Genomic DNA, 20,726 nt, shown 5'->3' on the forward strand with positions numbered 1-20,726 from the left:
GTAGGACCAAACTGCTAAACAACATTGTGTAACAAAGGACATATAGGCACAGTGTATAATGACATATGTAACAGGTGGAGCCTCTGAAGAACTATCATACAGAGTACCAGAGTTAAACCAAGGGGGTCCACGGAACTGGGACCGAATCAACCAACTCCGCGGAGGTCCACTAGTAGTAAAACAAAAACACAAACACAAACAAAAACAAAAAAACAAAACACACTATTGTCAAGGTATATAGAACATTATGCACAAAATATCAAATCAACCTCTAGGAAGGAACGAAGGAGGTCTGGAGAGCAAAGGATAGTCAGTCCAGGGGGGATCTCCAGCAAACAAATGCAAAGGCACAGTGAAATCAAAATAAGGAAGGAGGGCGGGAGATCAGGGGGGGGGCATCATCACCATCCCTATGGCGAGACACTCTCGACCAGTCCGACTGTGGCGGACGGGATCGTTGAGGTTTTGGCAAAGCAGCTGGGTCGACAGAAGAGGACATAGATTCCGGGAGAAGATCAAGCTTGTGAAGCAATTCTTGCCCTTGTGCCAGGGTCTTAATAACGTAGTTGATGCCATTAAAAGTAAGCTGCAACTGGAAGGGGAATCCCCAGCGGTATCGGATTTGGTGTTGGCGTAGAAGCCTAGTAATCGGTTGAAGATCCCGCCGTTTCTGAATGGTCGAGGGCGCCAAGTCCTGGTAAATTTGCAATTGCATACCCCGGAAGGTTATGTCGGAGGAATCCCGGAAAGAAGCAATTATTTTTTCCTTCGAGCGGAAATAATGAAGACGGGCTATAATGTCCCGAGGAGGTTGTGATGTGGAAGGTTTGGCCCACAAGGCTCTATGCGCTCTGTCAAAAAGGCAGTCTTCATCAGATAAGTCTGGGGCCAAGTGCTGGAAAAGATCTTTCAAGAAGGAGGGCAACGTAGAGCTGTGGACTGACTCCGCCATGTTACGTATTCGCAAGTTATTGAGACGGGACCGGTTCTCTTGATCTTCCTGGCGCTCCTTCAGCGTCTCAACTTCAGTGTGAAGCCTCGAGAGCTCGTGGTCTAGACACAGTTGTGAGCGACATAAATCATCGGTCTTCGTCTCCAAAGTATCTGTACGGTGTCCAAGCGAGGCAATCTCCCTTTTGAATTCCGAAACAGCATTGGACAATTCCTGTTTGAAGGCTGTTTGCACGCCCTCTCGGAGGCCAGACATTACTGCCTGTATCTGAGGGTCAATACCTAATTCTAAAGAACGTGGGGACGAAGGAGACTCCGGGGAGTGCGCCAAGTTCTGGGAACCCTTAGCCTTGCTGCCGAAGAAGTTTGTGGGAGCCTGAGGGGCCTTCTTGTTCCTTTGTGACATAATGAGGGTCGGTAGGGGAGAGGTCTACCTTTTCCAGTAAAGTTGCGATAGAGAGGGGAAGGGAGTGGCGAGGTAGGGAGAGGTAATTGACACAGGTGAGTTATGAGGCGGTCAGGCCGGCCATGATATATTATTCATCCAGAGACCATTGCGCCCACAAGGAGCACCGGGGCCAGGCTGAGTAGGTAGCTATAACGAAGAGAGTATACCGCAGCAGTGGGTAACAGTGACCACCGGAGGGGGCACTGTATCAAAAATAAACAAGCAGAATCCACACAGGGAAAGTTAATAACAGATCACTGTAGCAAAATAATTCTATAACTATTATGCCTCTTGGCAGAGGACTGGCATCCCTCCGCGGTTTTCCTGCAGATGAAAGCCCAATAACCCACAGATGATGGGGAATCGCTTGCTAACGGCAGGCAGTGGGTGTGCAGGAGAAAGGATGGGTTCTCACAGACAGTGGTGCGCATTATTCAGACCCTGGGACCTCCAGGCCACCCTCTGCTAGGTCAATCAGACAACACTGTGTGGAGTGTGGACACTGTTATATTATCTCTGTGCCCAACAAGTGTGGGCACTATTGTATTATCCCCGTCTCCAGTGAGCAGTGATCCAGGCTGGGCAGCTCCGGGTGGGGAGAAAGAGCCAACCCGCACGTCTGTGCAGGCAGGCAGTGAGACCCGTCTCCCAGCACCGCATCGTACCTTGACGCTGGGCGTGTCTCAGCGGTGTCCGCTCCGGCCGATGTAGGGGCTCAGTGACCGGCCGCCGAAGGATCGTGAGGCTGGTATCCCCCGCAGCCGGCCTCCGATGTACGGCCCCGGATGATTCCCGCCTCCAGGTGGGTGTTGAGCAGGTCTGTGGGTCTCCGCGCCAGCCACGGATCTTCAGCGGGCACAGGGAGCAACTGGAGGCCGCGGTCTCCGTCCGGAAGTTAGGCCGCAACCTGCAGGGACACGGGTAGCGTGTCCCCCGGCTCTGCGGACCTCCCCTACACCAAATCCACCCCCTGGAATCCTCTAAAAGCAGGCTTTTTAGTGACTTTGCCCGGGCTCTCTCGGGCTGCTACCTGTCCAGTCAGCCGTTAAGCCACACCCCCTCGGCTACCTTTCTTAGGCATGATTCTGGACACGGTATGTTTCTGGACACGGAACAGAAGAGGGTTTTTCTCCCAATGGAAAAAGCCCAGGAACTCCAGAACATGGTCAGAGACCTGCTAAAACCAAAAAGAGTGTCAGTCCATCAATGCACTCGAGTACTGGGAAAAATGGTGGCGACCTACGAGGCCATCCCCATCGGCAGGTTCCATGCGAGGACGTTTCAGTGGGACCTTCTGGACAAGTGGTCGGGGTCCCATCTACAAATACATCAGAAAATAAGCCTGTCCCCCAGGGCCAGGGTGTCTCTCCTGTGGTGGCTGCAGAGTGCTCACCTTCTCGAGGGTCGCAGGTTCGGCATTCAAGACTGGGTTCTGGTGACCACGGACGCGAGCCTCCGAGGATGGGGAGCAGTCACACAAGGACAACATTTTCAGGGACTATGGTCAAGCCAGGAGGCTTGTCTACATATCAACGTACTGGAATTGAGGGCCATATACAACGACCTACGACAAGCGGAGAATCTTCTTCGTGACCTACCGGTTCTGATTCAATCAGACAACGTCACAGCCGTGGCTCATGTAAACCGCCAAGGCGGGACAAGGAACAAAGTGGCAATGGCGGAAGACGCCAGGATTCTTCGCTGGGCGGAAAATCACATAAGCGCTTTGTCAGCAGTCTTCATTCCGGGAGTGGACAACTGGGAAGCAGACTTCCTCAGCAGACACGATCTCCATCCAGGAGAGTAGGGACTTCATCAGGAAGTTTTTGCAGAGATAACAAGTCATTGTGGACTTCCGAAAATAGACATGATGGCGTCACGCCTCAACAAGAAGCTTCGGAGGTATTGTGCCAGGTCAAGGGACCCTCAGGCAATAGCGGTGGACGACCTGGTGACACCATGGGTGTTTCAGTCGGTCTATGTGTTTCCTCCTCTTCCGCTCATCTCAAAAATACTGAGAATCATAAGACGAAAAATAATGCAGACAATACTCATTGTTCCAGGTTGGCCTCGAAGGGCCTGGTATTCATATATTCAGGAAATGCTCACAGAAGATCCGTGGCCTCTTCCTCTCAGGGAAGACCTGTTGCAGCAGGGGCCCTGCGTGTTCCAAGACTTACCGCGGTTACGTTTGACAGCATGGCGGTTGAACACAAAATCCTAGCGGGGAAAGGTATTCCGGAGGAAGTCATCCCTATTTTGATAAAGGCTAGGAAGGAGGTGACGGCGAAACATTATCACCGTATCTGGAGGAAGTATGTATCTTGGGGTGAAGCCAAGAATGATCCTACGGAAGATTTCCATCTGGGCCGTTTTCTCCACTTTCTACAGACAGGAGTGGATATGGGCCTAAAGTTAGGCTCCATTAAGGTACAGATTTCGGCCCTATCAATTTTCTTTCAGAAGGAATTGGCTTCTCTCCCAGAAGTCCAGACTTTTTGTAAAGGTAGTGCTGCATATCCAGCCTCCTTTTGTGCCCCCAGTGGCACCATGGGACCTTAACGTGGTGTTACAGTTCCTAAAATTTCACTGGTTTGAGCCTCTTCAAACAGTTGACTTAAAATTTCTCACTTGGAAGGTGGTCATGTTGTTGGCCTTGGCATCTGCAAGGCGGGTGTCCGAATTGGCGGCTTTGTCTCACAAGAGCCCCTATCTGATTTTCCATGTGGATAGAGCAGAATTGAGGACTCGCCCTCAATTTTTGCCTAAGGTGGTTTCATCTTTTCATATGAACCAACCTATTGTGGTGCCTGTTGCTACGGGAGGATTCCAAGTCCCTTGATGTAGTCAGGGCCTTAAAGATTTATGTAGCCAGGACGGCTCGGGTTAGGAAAACATAGGCACTGTTTGTCCTGTATGCAGCCAACAAGGTTGGTGCTCCTGCTTCTAAACAGACTATTGCTCACTGGATCTGTAACACGATTCAGTAGGCTCATTCTACGGCTGGATTGCCGTTACCAAATTCGGTAAAGGCCCATTCCACTAGGAAGGTGGGCTCTTCTTGGGCGGCTGCCCGAGGCGCCTCGGCATTACAACTTTGCCGAGCGGCGACTTGGTCGGGTTCAAACACTTTTGCTAAATTCTACAAGTTTGATACCTTGGCTGAGGAGGAACTCATGTTTGCTCAATCAGTGCTGCAGAGTCATCCGCACTCTCCCGCCCGGTCTGGAGCTTTGGTATAATCCCCATGGTCCTGACGGAGTCCCCAGCATCCTCTAGGATGTAAGAGAAAATAAGATTTTAAACCTACCGGTAAATCTTTTTCTCCTAGTCCGTAGAGGATGCTGGGCGCCCGTCCCAGTGCGGACTACATTCTGCAAGACTTGTATATAGTTATTGCTTACATAAGGGTTATGTTACAGTTTTGATCAGTCTCTGGCTGATGCTGTTTTGTTTCATACTGTTAACTGTTTCGTATGTTCCAAGTTGTACGGTGTGGATGGTGTGGGCTGGTATGTATCTTGCCCTTAGATTAACAAAAATCCTTTCCTCGTACTGTCCGTCTCCTCTGGGCACAGTTCTCTAACTGAGGTCTGGAGGAGGGGCATAGAGGGAGGAGCCAGTGCACACCCATCTAAAGTCTTTAGAGTGCCCATGTCTCCTGTGGAGCCCGTCTATACCCCATGGTTCTTACGGAGTCCCCAGCATCCTCCACGGACTAGGAGAAAAAGATTTACCGGTAGGTTTAAAATCTTATTTTTACTATCATCTACTCCATACTGCCACCCTGCTGCATATTTGAGTGTCATAATCAAGCTACCTAAGCCTTTGGCAATATGATCCCAGTGCAGTAATTAATGCTGTGCATCAAACATAGTAACTAAAAGCACAATGATTGTAATATTCTGGTTGAATATCATTCTACCAGACCGGAGTGCACCATTTTAGAAACATAGAATGTGACGGCAGATAAGAACCACTTGGCCTATCTAGTCTGCCCCTTTTTTACCATATTTTTACCTCAAACCTTGTTTAAATTGCTCTACTGTCTTAGCCTCTCCCACCTCTGATGGAAGGCTATTCCACTTGTCCACTACCCGTTCTGTGAAGTAATCTTTCCTCAAATTTCCCCTGAACCTACCTCCTTCCAGTCTCAGTGCATGTCCTTGTGTTCTAATACTTCTCTTCATTTGGAGAATGTTACCCTCCTGGACTTTGTTAAACCCTTGATATATTTGAAAGTTTCTATCATGTCCCCCCTTTCCCTTCTCTGCTCCACACTATGCATATTGAGATTTTTTAGTCTTTCTGGGTATGTTTTGTGATGTAGGCCATGCATCATTTTAGTTGCCCTTCTTTGTACAGTCTCTAATGTATTAATATCCTTCTGAAGATATGGCCTCCAGAATTGAACACAGTATTCTAGATGAGGCCGTACCAATGAACTATACAGTGGCATTATTACTTCTTTCTGCTGCTGATTCCTCTCCCTATGCAACCAAGCATCTGACTAGCCTTCCTCATTGCTTTGTTACATTGCTTACCTGCTTTTAAGTCACCTGAAATAGTGACTCCCAGATCCCTTTCCTCCTCTGTAGTTTCCAGTATAGTGCCATTAATACTATATAATACTATATACTAGGTGATTCATCGTGCCCTACGGGCGCTCTTCACACTGTCGTAAGGGGCTACGCCCCCTTAACCCTTGAACGCCCTGCGTTCCTCTCTGGTGGAGTCGAGGACGAGGACCCGGAGGCAAATTCAGCTCAACACAGACGGTTCAGAGACTGCCACGCTCAGCTCAGTCAGTGACTAAAGTAAGTAAACTACTGCTGTGCTGCAGCTGAGCCTGTTCCTGTTTTTTTATATATACTGTACATGAAGTTGCCCCCCCCCCCCCCCCAAAAAAAAATATTAGCTGAGCCAAGCTCTTAGTAGTTTCCTGAGAGGGGTTTTGAGGGTATCTGGCACTGGGGCATACCATGTGGCGTAATAGGAATTTTGCTAATACCATGTGGCGTAATGTGAATGTGGTTCATATCGTGTGGCGTAATGTGAATTTGGCGCATACTGTGTGGCGTAATGTGAATTTGGCGCATACTGTGTGGCGTAATGTGAATTTACACTAATACCGTGTGGCGTAATGTGAATTTCCGCTCATGCTGTGTGGCGTAATGTGAATTTGGCTCATACTGTATGGCATAATGTGAATTTACACTCATACCGTGTGGCGTAATGTGAATTTTCGCTCATGCTGTGTGGCGTAATGTGAATTTGGTTCATACTGTGTGGCATAATGTGAATTTACACTCATACCGTGTGGCGTAATGTGAATTTACGCTCATGCTGTGTGGTGTAATGTGAATTTGGCTCATACTGTGTGGCATAATGTGAATTTACGCTCATACCGTGTGGCGTAATATAAATTTCGGCTCATGCTGTGTGGCATAATGTGAATTTCAGCTCATAATGTGTGGTGTAATATAAATTTCGGCTCATGCTGTGGGGCGTAATGTGAATTTCAGCTCATACTGTGTGGTGTAATGTGAATTTCAGCTCATACCGTGTGGCGTAATGTGAATTTCAGCTCATACCGTGTGGCGTAATGTGAATTTCAGCTCATACAGTGTTGCGTAATGTGAATTTCAGCTCATACCTTGTGGCGTAATGTGAATTTCAGCTCATACCGTGTGGCGTAATGTGAATTTATGCTCATACCGTGTGGCGTAATGTGATTTTACACTCATACCGTGTGACGTAATTTTAGAGACGGAGACAAAAAAGCGGAGGCTTTGAAACGTTGGCTACAGAGGCTGCTGTCCTGTCTTTATTTCATCTGAGTGCCGCCGTACACGTGTATATATGAGGGAGCTGCAGAGGTCTCTTTTACGGAGGGCAACGGGAAAGTTACCAACTTATATTGCAGATGAGTACCGGGCTCATTGGCATTATATATATATATATATATATATATATATATATACACTGTAGCACACACATGACGCCTTTAAAATAAAGAGTGCAATAAAGAGTGTGTGTGGGTGTGTGTAAAAAAAATCTATATACAGTGTGACACACACATACATAACACACACACATACCATACTGTACAAATAAACACACACACATACCCCAGGCTGAGAGGAGGAGACTGGTGGCCACCTGGTCACTGTAGATATAATGTGATCATACACAAAAGCTCCCGCGTATATTCTGTGCAGAGAGCTCTGACGACTAGAGCTCCCTGCAGCAGCAGAAGCTGTGGTCGCGATCGCGGACGCGGTCGCGGTTTGTATTAAGACAGAGACCAAGCTGTCTCCGTCTCTAAAAACAAGAATTTGCCAGATCAGGGGGGGTTTCTGAGTACTCAGAAACCCCCTTCCCCCTGCGTGCGCTACTGTACACCCAGCACCGCTACTCTGCTCCTCGTTCACTCCCCCCCCAGGCCTCAGCAGCAGCCAGCAGCCGACCTCACCCACTCCAGACTTCCCTCCTCAGCAGCAGCCTTCTAACCTTCAATTTCTGGCCCTGCCCCTTCTCCCCACACCCAGCAGCACCACTACTCACCCACTGATCCTATCCCAGACTGACGAAAGTAGGGGCCAGGGCAATGGAGCCATCTTCCGCTTCATTTAACATCCTCCTTGCTGGGCGCCTGGACCCGGCGTCCTCGTGACCACAGTGGCTGACCTGGCTGGGACTTTGCAAGTTGTCTCAGTCACTGTGGTGGTGCATCTTCCCTCGGCGGCGCTGACTCCTCCAGGTCCCGGACTGACAGCTGGGCCATCACTGAGCCCAGCACGTTAGCTGCTGGGTGGGCTCCTCAGCACTGCACACGTCACATGTGTGCAGAGAACCAATCCGTTTCAAGCCTAGCCCTGCAGGTAGAATGCTGGAGGTGGAGCTGGAGGGCTGACGGACAGACTGACAGTTATGGCAACCAGTTAGGTAGGGTCAGACAGCAGTGTCACGCCCCCTCTGGATCCGTCTCTGTATCTGCCTGTCATTGAGGCAGAGTTAGAGGTGCCTCATTACATCGCTTTTTCCAATGGGCTTTTCCTGCCTGCAACTGTGGCTCCGCCCCCCGCTTCGTACAGTTTTTAATTGTCAGTGGGAGGCAGTGCTCTTGCTGCCTCCCATCCAGGTTTGGATACGTTTTTTATTACAAAAAAACAGTAGAATAATACAAAGAAGTTATAACACAGAATCTGTGTTATATACATCTCTTTTGTATTATTTTAATTATCAGATCAGAATATGACAGGGGAGGCTCTGCCTCCCCTGACTGCACGTCCCTGCTATATATACTGGGGGGTTATATGGGGGAAGGGGAGGTGTAATATGTAGTGTGCTGCTGGGTGTAATATGGGGAGGGGGGCTGTGTAATATGCAGTGTAATGTGCACTAGGTGTAATATGGAGGAGGCAGTGTACTATGGGGGGGGGGGCGGGCTGTGTAATATGCTACTGGGTGTAATATGGAGGAGGCAGTGTAATATGGAGGGGGGCTGTGTAATATGCTACTGGGTGTAATATGGAGGAGGCAGTGTAATATGGAGGGGGGCTGTGTAATATGCTACTGGGTGTAATATGGAGGAGGCAGTGTAATATGGAGGGGGGCTGTGTAATATGCTACTGGGTGTAATATGGAGGAGGCAGTGTAATATGGAGGGGGGCTGTGTAATATGCTACTGGGTGTAATATGGAGGAGGCAGTGTAATATGGGGAGGCTGTGTAATATGGGGGGGGGCTGTGTAATATGCTACTGGGTGTACTATGGGGGGGCTGTGTAAAATGTAATGTGCAATTGGGTGTAATATGGGGGAGCTGTGTATGCTGTGCATAATGCAATATAATATGGTACTGGGTGTAATATGGGGAGGGGAGCTGTGTATAATGTAGTGTAAAGTGCAACTGGGTGTAATATGGGGGGGGTCTATGTAAAGTGTAATTCAATGTGCTATTGGGTGTAAAATGGGAGGGTATATGCTGTGCATAATTCAATGTAATAGGTACTGAGTGGAATACGAGGGGAGGGGGGCTGTGTAAAAGGTAATGTAATGTAGTACTGGGTGTAATATGGGGGAGGCTGTGTATAATGTCATGTGATATGGTGCTGTGTATACTTGGTGCAATATGAGGGATGTGGGCTGTGCATAATGTAATATATTATGGTGCTGTGTGCAGGGCCGTAACTACCCCTATTGTCCATATGCATAGTTGTTGACAGCTGCAGCGCTGTCTGAGGTGTATTTACAGCAGGCAGCGGTGCTGCTGAAGATGTGGAGCGGTGGGTCCCGGAGCAGCTCACAGAAGAGGGTGATACGTGGAGCTGCGGGTCATGCTGAAGCTTTAATGTCTACCATGGTGTAAGTGCTGCTATTAGTACTATTGTTTCTCTAACGTCCTAAGTGGATGCTGGGGACTCCGTAAGGACCATGGGGATTAGCGGCTCCGCAGGAGACTGGGCACAACTAAAGAAAGCTTTAGGACTACCTGGTGTGCACTGGCTCCTCCCACCAAGACCCTCCTCCAGACCTCAGTTAGATTCTTGTGCCCGGCTGAGCTGGATGCACACTAGGGGCTCTCCTGAGCTCCTAGAAAGAAAGTATATTTAGGTTTTTTATTTTACAGTGAGATCTGCTGGCAACAGACTCACTGCAGCGAGGGACTAAGGGGAGAAGAAGCGAACCTACCTAACAGGTGGTAGTTTGGGCTTCTTAGGCTACTGGACACCATAAGCTCCAGAGGGATCGACCGCAGGACCCGACCTTGGTGTTCGTTCCCGGAGCCGCGCCGCCGTCCCCCTTACAGAGCCAGAAGCAAGCAGAGGTCCGGAAAATCGGCGGCAGAAGACTTTGGTCTTCACCAAGGTAGCGCACAGCACTGCAGCTGTGCGCCATTGCTCCTCATGTACACCTCACACTCCGGTCACTGATGGGTGCAGAGCGCTGGGGGGGGGGGGCGCCCTGAGGGCAATATATGACACCTTGGCTGGCAAATCTACATCATATATAGTCCTAGAGGCTATATAGATGTAAAATTACCCCTGCCAGTATTCCAGAAAAAGCGGGAGAAAGTCCGCCGAAAAAGGGGCGTGGGCCATCTCCCTCAGCACACTGGCGCCATTTTTTCTTCACAGTGCAGCTGGAAGACAGCTCCCCAGGCTCTCCCCTGTAGTTTTCAGGCTCAAAGGGTTAAAAAGAGAGGGGGGGCACTAAATTTATGCGCAATATATGTATACAAGCAGCTATTGGGGGAAAAAATCACTCAGTTATAGTGTTAATCCCTGCATTATATAGCGCTCTGGTGTGTGCTGGCATACTCTCTCTTTGTCCCCCCAAAGGACTTTGTGGGGTCCTGTCCTCAGTCAGAGCATTCCCTGTGTGTGTACGGTGTGTCGGTACGGCTGTGTCGACATGTTGGATGAGGAAGGTTACGTGGAGGCGGAGCAGAGGGCGATAAATGGGATGTCGCCCCCTGTGGGACCGACACCAGAGTGGATGGATAGGTGGAAGGTATTAACCGACAATGTCAACTCCTTACATAAAAGGCTGGATGACGTAGCAGCTGTGGGACAGCCGGCTTCTCAGCCCGCGCCTGCCCAGGCGTCTCAAAGGCCATCAGGGGCTCAAAAAAACGCCCGTTACCTCAGATGGCAGACACAGATGTCGACACGGAGTCTGACTCCAGTGTCGACGAGGTTGAGACATATACACAATCCACTAGGAACATCCGTTACATGATCTCGGCAATGAAAAATGTGTTACGCATTTCTGACATGAACCCAAGTACCACATAAAAGGGGTTTTATTTTTGGGGAGAAAAAGCAGCCAGTGTTTTGTTCCCCCATCAGATGAATGAATGAAGTGTGTAAAGAAGCGTGGGTTCCCCCGATAAGAAACTGGTAATTTCTAAACAGTTACTGATGGCGTACCCTTTCCCGCCAGAGGATAGGTCACGTTGGGAGATATCCCCTAGGGTGGATAAGGCGCTCACACGTTTGTCAAAAAAGGTGGCACTGCCGTCTTAGGATACGGCCACCTTGAAGGAGCCTGCTGATAAAAAGCAGGAGGCTATCCTGAAGTCTGTATATACACACACTCAGGTTCTATACTGAGACCTGCAATTGCCTCAGCAAAATAGTGCTGCTGCAGCGTGGTCTGATACCCTGTCAGATGATATTAATACCCTAGACAGGGATAATATTTTGCTAACATAGAGCATTTTAAAGACGTCGTCTTATATAGGAAGGATGCACAGAGGGATATTTACCGGCTGGCATCCAGAATTAATGCAATGTCCATTCTGCCAGGAGGGTATTAGAAACCCTGCAGTGGACAGGTGATGCTGCCTTTAAAAGGCACATGGAGATTCTGCCTTATAAGGGTGAGGAATTGTTTGGGGATGGTCTCTGGGACCTCGTATCCACAGCAACAGCTGGGAAGAATAATTTTTACCTCAGGTTTCCTCACAAAAGCCTAAGAAAGCACCGTATTTTCAGGTACAGTCTTTTCGGCTTCAGAAAAGCAAGCGGGTAAAAGGCGCTTCCGTTTTTGCACAGAGACAAGGGAAGAAGGAAAAAGCTGCTCCAGGCAGCCAGTTCCCAGGATCAAAAATCTTCCCTCGCTTCCTCTGAGTCCACCGCATGACGCTGGGGCTCCACAGGTGGAGACAGGTGCGGTGGGGGCGCGTCTCGGGAACTTCAGGGACCAGTGGGCTTGCCCACAGGTGGATCCCTAGGTTCTGCAAGTAGTATCACAGGGATACAGGCTGGAGTTCGAGGCGACTCCCCCTCGCCGTTACCTCACATCAGCCTTGCCTGCTGCCCTCGGAGAAAGGTAGTACTGGCGGCAATTCACAAGCTGTACTTCCAGCAGGTGAAATCTAGGTACCCCTCCTTCAACAAGGCCGGGGTTACTATTCCAAAAATGTTGTGGTACCGAAACCAGACGGTTCGGTGAGACCCATTCTAAAATTGAAATCCTTGAACACTTATATACGAAGGTTCAAGTTCAAAATGGAATCGCTCAGGGCGATTATTGCAAGCCTGGAGAATTCCAGGGTATCACTGGACATCAAGAATGCTTACCTGCATGTCCCTATTTACCCTCTTCACCAGGTGTACCTCAAAATTGTGGTACAGGATTGTCATTACCAATTCCAGACGTTGCCGTTGGTCTGTCCCCGGCACCGAGGGTATTTACCAAGGTAATGGCCGAAGTACTTATCCCGTACTTGGACGATCTCCTTATAAAGGCGAGGTCCAGGGAGCAGTTGTTCGTCGGAGTAGCACTATCTCGGGAAGTGCTACAACAGCACGGCTGGATTCTGAATATTCCAAAGTCGCAGCTGGTTCCTACGACGCGTCTACTGTTCCTGGGTATGATTCTGGACACAGAACAGGATAAAAAGGGTTTCTCCCGGAGGAGAAATCCAAGGAGTTGGCGTCTCTAGACGGAGACCTCCTAATACAAATACAGGTGTCGGTGCATCAATGGGAAAGAGGGTAGCTTCTTACGAAGAAATTCCATTCGCCAGGTCCCATGCAAGGATCTTCCAGTGGGATCTGTTGGACAAGTGGTCCGGGTCGCATCTTCAGATGCATCTGCGGATAACCCTGTCTCCAAGGGCCAGGGTGTTGCTGTGGTGGTGACTGCAGAGTGCTCATCTTCTAGGGGGCCGCAGATTCGGCATACAGGACTGGGTCCTGGTGACCACGGATGCCAGCCTTCAAGGCTGGGGGGCAGTCACACAGGGAAGAAACTTCCAAGGCCTATGGAAAAGTCAGGAGACTTCCATACACATAAATGTTCTGGAACTATGGGCCATTTACAATGCCCTAAGTCAGGCTAGACCCCTGCTTCAACACCGGCCGGTGCTGATCCAATCAGACAACATCACGGCGGTCGCTCAGGGAAACCGACAGGGCGGCACAAGAAGCAGGATGGCGATGGCAGAAGCCACAAGGATTCTCCGATGGGCGGAAAATCATGTGTTAGCACTGTCAGCAGTGTTCAGTCCCGGAGTGGACAACTGAGAAGCAGACTTTCTCAGCAGACACGACCTCCACCCGGGAGAGTGGGGACTTCATCCAGAAGTCTTCCAAATGATGGTACACCGTTGGGAAAGGCCACAGGTGGACATGATGGCGTCCCGCCTCAACAAAAAGCTACAAAGATATTGCGCCATGTCAAGGGACCCTCAGGCGATAGCTGTGGACGCTCTGGTAACACCGTGGGTGTACCAGTCGGTGTATGTGTTCCCTTCTCTGCCTCTCATACCCAGGGTAATGAGAATAATAAGAAGGAGAGGAGTAAGAACTATACTCATTGTTCTGGGTTGGCCAAGAAGAGCTTGGTACCCAGAACTCCAAGAAATGATCTCAGAGGACCCATGGCCTCTGCCGCTCAGACAGGACCTGCTGCAGCAGGGGGCCTGTCTGTTCCAAGACGTACCGTGGCTGCGTTTGACGGCATGGCGGTTGAACGCCGGATCCTGAAGGAAAAGGGCATTCCGGAGGAAGTTATCCCTACGCTATTTAAAGCTAGGAAAGAAGTGAACGCAAACCATTATCACCGCATATGGCGGAAATATGTTGCGTGCTGTGAGGCCAGTAAGGCCCCAAAAGGAGGAATTTCAGCTAGGTCGATTTCTGCACTTCCTACAAGTCAGAGGTGACAATGGGCCTAAAATTGGGTTCCATTAAGGTCCAGATTTCGGCTCTATCGATTTTCTTCCAAAATAGAACTGGCTTCACTGCCTGAAGTTCAGACTTTTGTTAAGGGAGTGCTGCATAGTCAGCCCCCGTTTGTGCCTCCAGTGGCACCATGGGATCTCAACGTAGTGTTGGATTTCCTGAAGTCGCATTGAGTTGAGCTACTTAAATCCGTGGAGCTACATTACCTTACGTGGAAAGTGGTCATGCTGTGGGCCTTGGCGTCGGCCAGGCGTGTATCAGAATTGTCGGCTTTGTCATGCAAAAGCCCTTATCTGTATTTTATATGGATAAGGCGGAATTGAGGACTCGTTCCCAATTCCTTCCTAAGGTGGTATCAGTTTTTCATGTGAACCAACCTATTGTGGTGCCTGCGGCTACTTGGGACTTGGAGGATTCCAAGTTTCTGGACGTAGTCAGGGCCCTGAAAAATATATGTTTCCAGGACGGCTGGAGTCAGAAAGACTGACTCGCTATTTATCCTGTATGCACCCAACAAGCTGGGTGCTCCTGCTTCTAAGCAGACTATTGCTCGCTGGATCTGTAGCACGATTCAACTTGCACATTCTGCGGCTGGACTGCCGCACCCTAAATCTGTAAAAGCCCATTCCACAAGGAAAGTGGGCTCTTCTTGGGCGGCTGCCCGAGGGGTCTCGGCTTTACAAATTTGCCGAGCTGTTACTTGGTCGGGGTCAAACACTCTTGCAAGAGTCTACAAGTTTGATACCCTGGCTGAGGAGGACCTAGAGTTTGCTCGTTCGGTGCTGCAGAGTCATCCGCACTCTCCCGCCCGTTTGGGAGCTTTGGTATAATCCCCATGGTCCTTACGGAGTCCCCAGCATCCACTTAGGACGTTAGAGAAAATAAGATTTTACTCACCGGTAAATCTATTTCTCGTAGTCCGTAGTGGATGCTGGGCGCCCATCCCAAGTGCGGATTGTCTGCAATACTTGTATATAGTTATTGCCTAACTAAAGGGTTATTGTTGAGCCATCTGTTGAGAGGCTCAGTTGTTATCATACTGTTAACTGGGTATAGTATCACGAGTTATACGGTGTGATTGGTCTTCCGGGCACAGTATCCTAACTGAGGTCTGGAGGAGGGTCTTAGAGGGAGGAGCCAGTGCACACCAGGTAGTCCTAAAGCTTTCTTTAGTTGTGCCCAGTCTCCTGCGGAGCCGCTAATCCCCATGGTCCTTACGGAGTCCCCAGCATCCACTACGGACTACGAGAAATAGATTTACCGGTGAGTAAAATCTTATTTTTCACCTGCCATTGCAGGACACACCCCTAAGTGGCAATAAATATGCCCTTATGTGGACCTAAACACGCCCTTTGGGCGGAGCATGACACACACCCTCAACGGAAAGTGTGGCGTATTCTGCTGCCCCTTGGAATCTCCCTGAAACTAGTTTTCAAAAGTAGGCAAGTATGAAGTGGCCATGAGAAACTTTCTTTAAAATGCATGTAGCCAAACTAGCCATAGGGATCATTGTGTCTTATAACCAATGCATGGAAATGGCACTGATGCCCCCCCCCGCCCCCCCCCCCCCCCCCCCAGGAATGTAACAGCTGCACAATGGGGTTAAGGTGCAATCAGGGAGATTGCTGGACCATTCAGGGAGCCAGGGAGATTGCTTCTATTTCAGGGAGTCTCCTGCAGAATGAGGGAGAGTAGGCAAGTATGGGCTGGGCACTTGTATCCCGGCTGCATCTGATTCAGACACATGAAGACTAGGGAGCCACAGATACAAACTTGCATACGCGACTAAGTGGAAGATGTATCAAACCTTGGAGCATACTTGCCTACTTTGAATTTCTCCTCTCCGTGAGAAGACCAGATAGGAGACGCTGCAGGAGACTTCAGGGGGCGGGGCCGGGCTGTGACATCAACAAGCCCCACCCCCACATCCGAAAAAACACCGCGATTCGCGGGTCCGCGGCAAGGGAGCGGGGGGGGTAAAATTATGTGAATTGCATAATTTTAGCCTCTACTCCACTCCACGGACCTGCGAACACGGGAGATTATCTCTCCATCCCGCCCGCATCGCTAGGATGCGAGAGACCTGCTTACTCTTCCGGGGGTGCGTGGGGCTACCCAAAAAAACGTGAGCCTCACGCAGCTTCCGGGAGAGTAGGTAAGTATGCCTTGGAGGGAGATAAAGTGGAGAGAGATAAAACACCTGACTGCCATTTTGCAAGCTGTGTTTGAAAAATGACAGGAGCGCATTGGTTAGTGATTTATCTCTCTCCAAGCTTTGATAACTCTCCTCCTATCTCTGAATGGGTCACATTTCTAATTCCATTTGCATCCATCTATGCATACAGCCTCTGTTTGCAGAAAATGTTGTCGTGACATTGTGCATTTCTAGGTACAAGTATTATAAAGCTCTTTGTTGTCTTGCTGTGTGTAAAGTATAGCATGGGTCTTCAACCTGTGGTCCTTCAGCTGTTGTGGAACTATACATCCCAGCATGCCCTGCTCAGTTTTAGCATGCCTTAATATCAAAACTGTGGCAGGGCCATACTTGCCTACTTTTGAAAAAGCATTTCAGGGAGATGTGAAAGTAACACCTATCAGTGCGGACGTGTACTGCTACATCTGAGAGGCGTGTCATAAAAATTACTTACATCCAAATGTAAATGAGCCACAAAGTTAGTAAGATCTACTTGTTGAAGAAAATACTTATATTTTGCAGAATGTGTTCATGTATTGTGGTTTACCATATACTGTAAGTGGCCATGAGAAACTTTATTTAAAATGCATGTAGCCATAGGGATCATTGTGTCTTATAACCATACTTACCTACTCTCCCGGAAGCAGCGGGAGGCTCCCGTTTTTTGGGGTAGCCCCCCGCACCCCCGGAAGAGTGGGCAGGTCTCCCGCATCCTGCTCGCACCCTAGTGATGCGAGCAGGATGAGAGATAACCTCCCGCATTCGCGGGTCCGTCAGGTGGAGAAGGGGTTAAAATGACGCAAATCGCGGCATTTTAGCCTCGCCCCCCTTCCCGCGGACCCCCGAATCGCGGCATTTCCCGATGCGGGGGCGGGGCTTAGTGATGTCACAGTCCGGCCCCGCCCCCCGAAGACACCTGCTGCGTCTCCTCTCCGGGCTTCTCCCGGAAAGGAGAATTAAAATGTAGGTAAGTATGCTTATAACCAATGCAGGGAAATGGCACTGATGCCCCCCCAAGAATGGAACAGCTGCATAATGGGGTTAAGGTGCAATCAGGGAGATTGCTGGACTATTCAGGGAGCCAGGGAGATTGCTTCTATTTCAGGGAGTTTCCTGCAGAATGAGGGAGAGTGGGCAAGTATGGGCTGGGCATGCTGGAGGGCCGTCAGGTTGAAGACCCATGATACAGGGATTACCTCCGAGTCTGTGTGTTGAAAGAGTTAAGATGCAAAATAACTACTCACTTAAAAAATGAGTTTATAATGAAGGTATTTTCTAAGATGACCGTCTGCTGTGTATTCATGCATAAAATTATTCTTTACAGGTAGTTATCACGCAGGCATATTACTATAAATTCATTCTTCCTGTGGCAAACAATTCCCAGAATACATAACCATGTTATGACAATGTTGTAAACTTGTCACTAAGTGTCTGCTACTCTGTGAAGAGGAATAAGGTTGACAAAGGCAATTACAAATTTATATAAAGCCAACAGAGAAAGACAAGTGTGACTTTAAAGTGCTAAAGGAATTCAGCGTAAGGGAGTGTGGAACCAGCACTAATGAGGATGAGATAACACCTCCCATTGGTGGATATGTTGTCACATGTCACATGTGATTGGAAGGTCATTTCTTTCATTCAGCTACCGCAGATTAACAAATGTGCTTGATCTGACAAGATCTGTGCTTTCTCAATGGAAAAGCATAGCTTCTGTTTTATTTTAGCTATTATCGGGACGGGATTGTTTTGCTCCAATGAATGGGTTTGTGCTGGGCTGGAGAACAGGTGAGCAGTAGGGTTCTTTTCATCATACTATTTAATTCTATGCAGCTATATATTTTACTGACAGTAGCCCTGGAGTATAATACAACTACGGGGACTTGTGAAAATGACTTAATAGACAGAGTTTCATTGCAGCACATAACTAAAATATATTTCATGAATTCATCTTGGTGTGTTTAGGAAGGTAAGATAGGATTGTGTGATGTGAGTAACAAAATTTCAGTACCGGTGTAGAAGCTATGATATTTCTGTGCGGTTACCATAGTAGCCATTGTTCCTTTTGTAATTTACAATTGTAAAAAGTAGCACTGAGTAAGATACAGAACATAGTTTAATGACATAGTACAGTATTATTAATAGTATAATCTTATTACACAGTGTGTATTATTATTGCAGATTGCAAGGCTGTTCTGTGTGTACATGGGAAGAAAATATCTCAGAGTCAGAAGCAGCTGAGAGTCAAAGCTCTGGATATAGGGCAGTCTGGACATGTGGCGATTTGTTTAATCTTGTATTAAGATGACTTTGGGTCAATAACGGATAAAAGCTACAATATGTTTGCCGCTGCATTTCCAGCACGTTTTTAATTAGCAAGTGTTTAATCCTGCTTAATAGACATTTGAGAGCTAGAAAGAGTCAGGGCCAGGGTCATGTATCAGACATTACTCATTTTTGCTAGAAACAACTCTGCATTCATGTACAGTAATCCTCTGTGCACATATTTATTAATGCCTGTAAGGACAGATATCCCCCCCGGCCGGGCATCTATATCAGTATATAATAATACATTGGGCCTGATTTGGAGTCGCACGCAGATCTGTATGTAGCCACATAATGCAAACATTTGCAAACTGCGAACACACGCAATTCTGAGTCGGACACATCCTGGGCGTTCTCTCTGTGGGAGGGATGTATAGAGTCTGAGTTTGTCTGATTTTGCGGGATGCCGGCCAAACTCAAATGCTTTTACTGACTTTTTTTTAAAGGGGCAGTCATTTACAAGGCATGGTTTAAGGCAGAGTTCGACCGACATCCAGAGGTGGATTTAGACCTCGTGGGCCCCTAAGCAAGACATCAATTCCCCCCTTCCCCTTCCTCAAACAATCCACCCCCAACAACTCTCCCAGTCATTCAGGGGAAGGGACGCGGCCACGCAACACTACCCCCCCCCCCCCCAGTTCAAATTATGCCACACATTAGTACCCCTTATTCACATTATACAACACATTAGAGACCCTTATCAACATGTAACGCACTGCGGAATATGCTGCACTATATAATACACTGCTAATAATAATTACGCTACAAACACACACTGCTGAAGGGGGAAACACACACAATGGTGTCACAATGATCTGTGCACATCACATATTCCTGCACCCAAATATCACTAGTTAAAATGCACCCTGTGCATACAGGGTCACAGTGTGTATATGCAAGTCCATCTCCAAGGGCACAGATGCCGGCAGGGTATCACGCTGGCTTGCTAGATGTACACAGTGCTCACATCTTGGGGCAGTGACAATGAGTGGCTCTCACAGTTGTAGAGGAGGAGGAGTGTGGTGGCACTTACTGGGTGAGCAGGGCCAGTCGCTGAGGCACAGGCAGAGGCATAACTAGGGTCTTTGGTGCCCAGGGCAAGATGCAGAACGGCACCCCCCTCCCAAAAAAAAAAAAAACACACAAAAAAAACAACTATGTGCCAAAGGATATGGCCACTGAAAATGGGGTGTGTCAACATGACACTCCACCCGTTTCTTGTCACCATGGGAACATTCCTTTCCATTTCATATGCACCTCACCTATATGATGGTTTCTCACAATGGGGAACCTCTGAAGGATCCTCCCCGGGAAGATGGCATCTTCAGTCGGTATTCACTATTCATGTAGGCTATCACATCGTCCGGAAATTACCTGTTTGTGTAGGAATATTACCAAGGTCATCATCATACAACAGAGGTTCAACCAGACTCGTGCCCCGTGTCACTTCCTGCCCCCTGCATCTCTCAGCCACGCCATCTCCACCACTGCATAATTTCTCAGCACACCATCTCCCCTACCTGTGTCATCTCTCAGCAGCCATCATCTCCCCCACTGCGTGATCTCTCAGCACACCATCTCCACCACATGCGTCATCTCTCAGCACACCATCTCCACCACATGCGTCATATCTCAGCATACCATCTCCACCATGTGTCATCTCTCAGCACACCATCTCCCCTACCTGTGTCATCTCTCAGCACCCATCATCTCCCCCACTGCGTCATCTCTCAGCACACCATCTCCACCACGTGTCATCTCTCAGCACGCCATCTCCACCACATGCGTCATCTCTCAGCACACCATCTCCACCACATGCGTCATCTCTCAGCACACCATCTCCAACACATGCATCATCTCCCATAACACCATCTCCCCCACATGCGTCATCTCTCAGCACACCATCTCCCCCACATGCGTCATCTCTCGGCACACCATCTCCCTCACATGCATCATCTCTCGGCACACCATCTCCCCCACTGCGTCATCTCTCGGCATACCATCTCCACATGTCATCTCTCAGCACACCATCTCCACCACATGCGTCATCTCTCAGCACACCACCTCCCCCACTGCGTCATCTCTCAGCACACCATCTCCCCCACATGCGTC

General features: G+C 48.8%; 1 protein-coding gene across 3 annotated transcripts in view; it reads left to right on the plus strand.

The window, feature by feature from the left end:
- The window catches only part of LOC135059863 (V-type proton ATPase subunit S1-like protein), a 237,895-nt gene that overhangs the window by 74,767 nt on the left and 142,402 nt on the right, over positions 1–20,726 (plus strand). The window contains exon 1 of one of the 3 annotated variants that reach the window (XM_063963939.1): positions 17,944–18,077. The exons of 1 other annotated variant lie outside the window; for it this stretch is intronic. In XM_063963939.1, coding sequence (XP_063820009.1) covers positions 17,986–18,077 — 92 coding nt within the window. In that variant the 5' untranslated portion in view covers positions 17,944–17,985. Of the gene's footprint in view, positions 1–17,943; positions 18,078–20,726 lie in introns of those variants that run through there. One more of the 3 variants, XM_063963941.1, reaches the window with a different exon arrangement.

Source organism: Pseudophryne corroboree, chromosome 1 (genome assembly GCF_028390025.1).
Source record: "Pseudophryne corroboree isolate aPseCor3 chromosome 1, aPseCor3.hap2, whole genome shotgun sequence".
Classification (NCBI taxonomy): domain Eukaryota; kingdom Metazoa; phylum Chordata; class Amphibia; order Anura; family Myobatrachidae; genus Pseudophryne; species Pseudophryne corroboree.